The sequence below is a fragment of the Dipodomys spectabilis genome, unplaced genomic scaffold, assembly GCF_019054845.1.
Source record: "Dipodomys spectabilis isolate Male_0828 unplaced genomic scaffold, ASM1905484v1 ptg000030l, whole genome shotgun sequence".
Taxonomy (NCBI): Eukaryota; Metazoa; Chordata; class Mammalia; order Rodentia; family Heteromyidae; genus Dipodomys; species Dipodomys spectabilis.
The window spans coordinates 3,312,977-3,318,960 of record NW_024870707.1 but is presented as its reverse complement, the minus strand read 5'-3'; the positions used below and the strand labels follow the sequence as shown (position 1 = coordinate 3,318,960).

At 36.8% G+C, this 5,984-nt stretch overlaps 1 protein-coding gene across 1 annotated transcript; it reads right to left on the bottom strand.

Moving 5' to 3' along the window:
• Nucleotides 1-583: 583 nt before the first annotated feature.
• On the bottom strand, nt 584-5,098 carry LOC122105178 (olfactory receptor 5D13-like). Its single transcript, XM_042676321.1, has 2 exons — nt 5,076-5,098; nt 584-1,487 (listed from the first exon to the last, which is right to left on the bottom strand). The coding sequence occupies exons 1-2, from the start codon at nt 5,096-5,098 to the stop codon at nt 584-586; spliced, it is 927 nt and encodes a 308-aa protein (XP_042532255.1).
• Between the last annotated feature and the right edge of the window lie 886 nt (nt 5,099-5,984).

Genomic DNA, 5,984 nt, shown 5'->3' with positions numbered 1-5,984 from the left:
TTTTCTGCCACATTATCTTCCCAAAAGATTTAACCATGTTGCATTATAGCAATTTAAAGAAGTTTTTATGATTTGTATTATTTTTATGTTGGCATGTGTGCATACTTTCCAATCCAATGTAGAATGAACGAGAGCTAGTTTTGACATGGGGAAAATTTTGAATAGATCTGAATCTAGAAATTTGAAATTATGAGCTCTATTTCCAAAGTATAGATCTACAGAGACTCTTAAAAATCTAACACTTATGAAGATTGTATTGACCTTTGTATATAAATAGCTGAATCCCTCAAGTCGTAGAGTTCTCACCCAGAGCTGGAGAGATGAAGGACAGCACCCAGGCCCAGAGTTCAAGTCCCATGATACACACACACACACACACACAAATAGGTGAATCCAAGACTTAGTTTAAATGATCTGAGATATCACTTATAAAATATTTATAATTTATAATTCAGGAGCTAATTTAGGAGCTGGGTTTTGTTAATATTAGGAGGCAGATACACCAAGTGATTAAATAAAATACAATTTTGTATTGGTTTGTAATTAAATCACAGCAACAGAGTCAACTTTTAAGACAGGATAGTTAGGAATTGATTAGCCTCCCGGCTGCCTGCTTAACATCTTTGTTCCTGAGACTGTAAATCAGTGGATTCAGCATAGGGACAACCACAGAGTAAAAGATAGAGGCAATCTCTACCAACAACCATGAGCTTTTGGTGGTAGGAACACAGTAGAGGAAAAGGATGGGGCCATGGAAGATGGCAATGGCGGTGAGGTGGGAAGCACATGTGGAGAATGCTTTGTAGCGTCCTGCAGTGGAGGGCATTCTCATGACAGTGACAAAAATAAACACATAGGAAGTGAAAACAATCCCCAGGCTGCTTATTTGATTGAATGTGGTAATGATTACAAGAGACAATTGACTCACATAAGGGTCAGAGCAGGACACAGCAACAATGGCAGAATGCTCACACACAAAGTTGTTGATAACCTTTGTCCCACAGAAATTCAAAGTTAACAAATAGTATATGAATACAAAAGAACACACCATACTCCAAAAGTAGGAGGCAACCACCAGCAAGGAACACAGTGTCTGGGACATGGCCACTGTATAGAGGAGAGGGTTACAAACAGCCACAAATCGGTCATAGGCCATGGCTGCCAATATGAAGGTCTCTGTTACTACACAGACACAAATAAGGAAGAATTGGCTGACACAACCTGCAAAGGAGATGCTTCTGTCCGCCACAATCAGGTTCTCCAGGAGCTTGGGGGTGACAACAGAAGAGTAGCAGAAATCCACCAAGGACAAGTGACTGAGGAAAAAGTACATGGGGGTGTGGAGCTTGGGATTGAGTCTGATGATGAGGATCATGCCCAGGTTTCCCAGCACTGTGATGGTGTAGATGGTGAGAAAAACCAGGAAGAGTGGTACTTGGAGGTTGGGGTATTTTGAGAAGCCCAGGAGGATGAAGCTCACCCCAGCACTCTGGTTCTGTTTGATCCTATGGACAAAATGGAACATTTGATATAGTGAGATCAAAACTAGTGTTATTCACAGAGAAAGGAAAGGATGAAATGAGAGAGTCTGGGAATCTGGGATAAAGTTTGGGGAACAGACCAGTTCCTGGTGGCTACTAAGTCAGTAGCTGACATTGGCTTTGATAGCTTCTACAAAATGAATGAAAATGTTTGTTTCAGTTACTGAAAGCAAAACTAAACATTGCAAAACAGAAGAACAGAAAATACTACACTCTCCTCTACAGAATAGTTTACTCTATCTGGAGCTATAAACCTACCTCTCTCCCTGTGATAAGATGTAACCAAGAAGATAAAACTATTATTAAGGCATACTTGTGTATTGTAAATCAGTTAATGTTAATCATAAGGTTTATGGTAGAAACCTCTTACTGTTTTTCTTGTAGATTAGCCACAGTTTTGAGGACTAGAGAGTATTGTTTCCTACTCAATGGCTTTGAGAACCTTTCCTGATGTCCTGACTACACTAAGCAAAGAATTACCAAGCCCTGCAGTCAATTGTAAATCCACAGGCCATCCTGACAACATTTACCACTCCTCGGCAATATAAGAATGATAGACAGTAATCTCAGGTGTCTGATGTCAGAGTACAACTCTGGTTGCTGCAGGCTTTCTCCAGGCTATTACCATGAAAATATTTCAGTAGAATATGACTTAGTAGATAGATTCCAGATGACCCTGAAAGTACTTTCATTCAGGTTTCAAAGATAGCCCTTCCTCTGGTGGCCCAGGAGAAATATTTTGATTGGTGAAAAACAGTCTTTGATTTGCATGGGAGAATATTGTGATTGGAACAAATACACTCCTTGTACTTGAGGACTGTGTCATGTTGAATGTCAATACTGTCCTTAATCTATATGAAGCATTAACTTATTTCACCTAAATGCAGGCACCCTGGTCACATTCCATTGCTGGCTACATAAGTAGCCAATTCAGCTCATTTTGACAGCAAGCTTGTACAAACCTTTCATAGATGAGTGTTGTGGTGGCAATATTAAAATCAGCAAAACTTATTCTCGAGTGGCCTCTCCATTCCTGCTTTTGATCTTTATCATAACTAGGATAGGCTGAGTATGTAAACACACAAAAATAATGGCAGAGAAAGCAGCCTTGGAAGAGGGAAAAGAAGCCACCATTTAGGGAGTAGAAACAAGAACAGTAGTCATGAGAAGGCAGTTGAACTACGAAGAAGGGACAGGAATGAAACCATGGGAGCACCAGTGATTGGGACAATGAAGGCTGATAATAACTGAAGATGAGAAACTGCAGGCTTGGATTACTAGAGGATTTACAGAGAGTTTCCATGTGTTAATGATCTTGGAAATCAGACACCCTCAGAATAAAAGCTATGATATTTGTCACTGTAGGATTGGGAATGCCAGAACACGGGGCCTATCTGAGAGCAATGGCACTGCAAGGACTTTTTCATTGCTGTTGGATGCTTATTGCAGGATTCACTGCCACTGAGAGCTGAAGAATGAAAACAGCCCAGTTCTGAGTCACTGGTGACTAGAGCCCACAGGGGACCCTGTAATCTATGTGACTGGAATCAGAAGATGAAGCCTGGAGGTAGAGTACCCTAGTACTCATCTCTTGGAGTTATGAATTTCTGGGCCTATCCCTGATGTCTTTGTCACTGAAAGGACTGGGGTTACAAGTTCTAGAAGAACTTCTACTCTTTTACTCCTTGCTGCTATCTAGGGAGAGTCACATGAGCTAGGCCTCTATTTCATAACCTTAATTTTAGCCTATGAAATCTAACTTCAATAGAAATGTCACTGTGGCTATTTGCTTGAACTTATATTTATTACAATGTATTCACTTGAAGGAGAGATCTAAGTTTCCTAGTTGCATCAATTGCATTATGATAGCATTTTCTTAGACCTGTCAAACACTATGAAATGTTATCTAGTTTAAATACTGTTTTTTAATTGCTTCTATTTTTTTTGATCTTCAGTCTTTGAAATTTGTAGTAACTTCATGTGGAACACATTCTGGAGGTGTTATAATGATAATACATTGCACATTTAAATTCATGTTTAATTTAGTTTGTAAATTGTAAAGAATATTGTAAAGAGATATTGCTTTATAACATTTTGCTTTGTTTGTTGATGGTATGGGATCATACTATCAGGACAATGTACTTGATAAGTAGGGTCTCTACCACTTGAGCTGCATACTAAAACTTTTCTGTTATTTTGTTTAGTGTTATTTCATTTTTGTTATTTGTGTTCAAATGAATTTTTTTTCTTGAACTGGCCTGGGCTATGATTCTTCTATTTATGTTTTCTGAGGAGCTGTAAAGATAGACCCATGCTATTACAACTCGCTATTTACTGATTAAAATGTATTCTCACAATATTGTTTTGACCAGGTTGTACTCGAACTATGACCTTCGGGATATATCAGCCTCAGAGTAATGAGGATCTTCAACATGAATCATAAACCACAGTGGAAAATTATATTACTCATTAAAATGTGGTTATAACGTTACTGTCTCAGCAGTGATAAAACAGGTAATAATGAATAATAAAGTAATAGTAGAAATCTCTACATTTTGCAATAGGTACAGTTTCAGAAGATATATAAGTGGAAAACTGCAATTCTCAAAATATTAGAAATGCAACATATATTAATTCATTGTTTAGGATCTGTTCTGCACATAGGAAGTGTTCAAGGGAACCACCTCAAACAGAAAATCATAACACATTCATATACTCCAAGTCATTACTTTATATTGAAATAAGTATGCAGATGGTATTAAGCTGAATACACAGATTAGTGTGTATTTAAAAGATAGAACACATAGCTTGTTACAAATAAATATGCAGTATTAGAATTAAATAAAGCTGAGCAGGTTCTGTGTTTATAAAAGTGAAAAGAAATATTCTGCATTCTTATGCACAAAGAAATGCCAATTGACTAAACAGGCCAACTAGCATCAAAATAATAATAGTAACAAAGCTGAGGAAAAGGCAGGGAAAATACAGCCTTATATACTTTGGGGCAGGGAATCAAACATCATAGCAAACACAAGGGAAAGCAGTGTGTCTGTTTCCTAGCTACATCTACTAATGTAATGTATTCTAAGTTGAGATTGCCTGGTGTATGCTTCTAGTAATCAGAAGAGCTATATAAAGATGGAAGATCTTGACAGTCTGAGTAACACAAGAAGATTAATAAAAATAAAAAAAATTGTTAGTATTCCAGGTATCAATGTGAAAATATGTTTATAATATTTTTATGTGATAGATGCAACTTTAAGGATTTCCTTATCTTTAATTAGTGAAAACATGAAATCTCTTTGCTGTGACAAATTTCTAAATGAAGATATTGAGTGTGCTTAGAGTTACAGAGTCTTTTCTAGTGAGGATGGATTTCTCTACAGAGAGCCCATATTCATATGCGTGAAATTGTTCTCCTATACTAACTTTATGTTTATAATGCTTTATCCCTTCAACTTCTATGGTAAGCAATCTTCATTGCCTTTCTTTGTAGAGGCAAACATTAATGTTTTTAAGCACAATTACAAAAACTTCATTCTACCATTTACCAACATACTTATTCCTCTCATTTAACTACTCAGGGATTAGAGGAAATTTAAAGATAATAATTTGTTTACTTCCCTAACCTCTGTAATTGTCATTTTGTTAGCGATTCATGATGAATATAAAATGAATAAAGAACACTAGAATGGATTCAGGATGTAGCATGCCAAGTTACTTGGTAAAACTAACTGTATTTGGAGGCTGTTGGGAAATAAACATCTCCTTTCTACTGATAAAGATCACTAGGTCATAATATTTTCCTGGTTAGAATAAATTAACAGAAAAAGAGTCAACTCACCAAAATACAGAGGCAGAGTAGTGAGACATCTACTAATCTTTAGTAGGATTAGTAAACTCCAAAACTACCCCTGTTTATTGTATAAGAAATATCTCTGATCCAGTTGAGTCCACAGTAGACTTGGGTGACTATTTCATATCATATATGTTTCCAACCTAGTAAGTCAATTCAGAGAAACTAGACAAAAGATTACACACAAGGAAAAAGAAATACTGGTACTGAACCTTGTCATAAACATATATCATCATTACTTCTGGGGATATGAAAACCAGGGAATATCACTGAATATTGTCAAAGGTAACAGTTTTGAGCAATTAGATATATCATAGTCCCATGAGAGAATTTAGTTTTGCAGAACATCCCAAAACCCTGGAGCATTTGGGTGATCAACTCCACTCATTAACCAAAATTATGAATACAGAGAGATGTAATTGTCTAAAAGGATGAATAAGCAATTAAAATAGTTTCTAATGAGCTAGGTGTCTGTGGCTCACACCTGTAATCATAACTACTCAAGAGCCTTAGATCCAAGGATTGAGGTTCAAAGCTGGCCCAGGCAAGAAAGCTATGAGACTCCAGTTAACTATCAGAAAACCAGA

Coding starts and splice junctions, on each gene's coding strand:
- LOC122105178 (XM_042676321.1), bottom strand. CDS start 5,098: ATGTTGGTAAATGGTAGAATGAA. Junction 1,488..5,075: donor TTGGTAAATGGTAGAATGAA/GTTTTTGTAATT, acceptor ACAGAACCAGAG/TGCTGGGGTGAGCTTCATCC.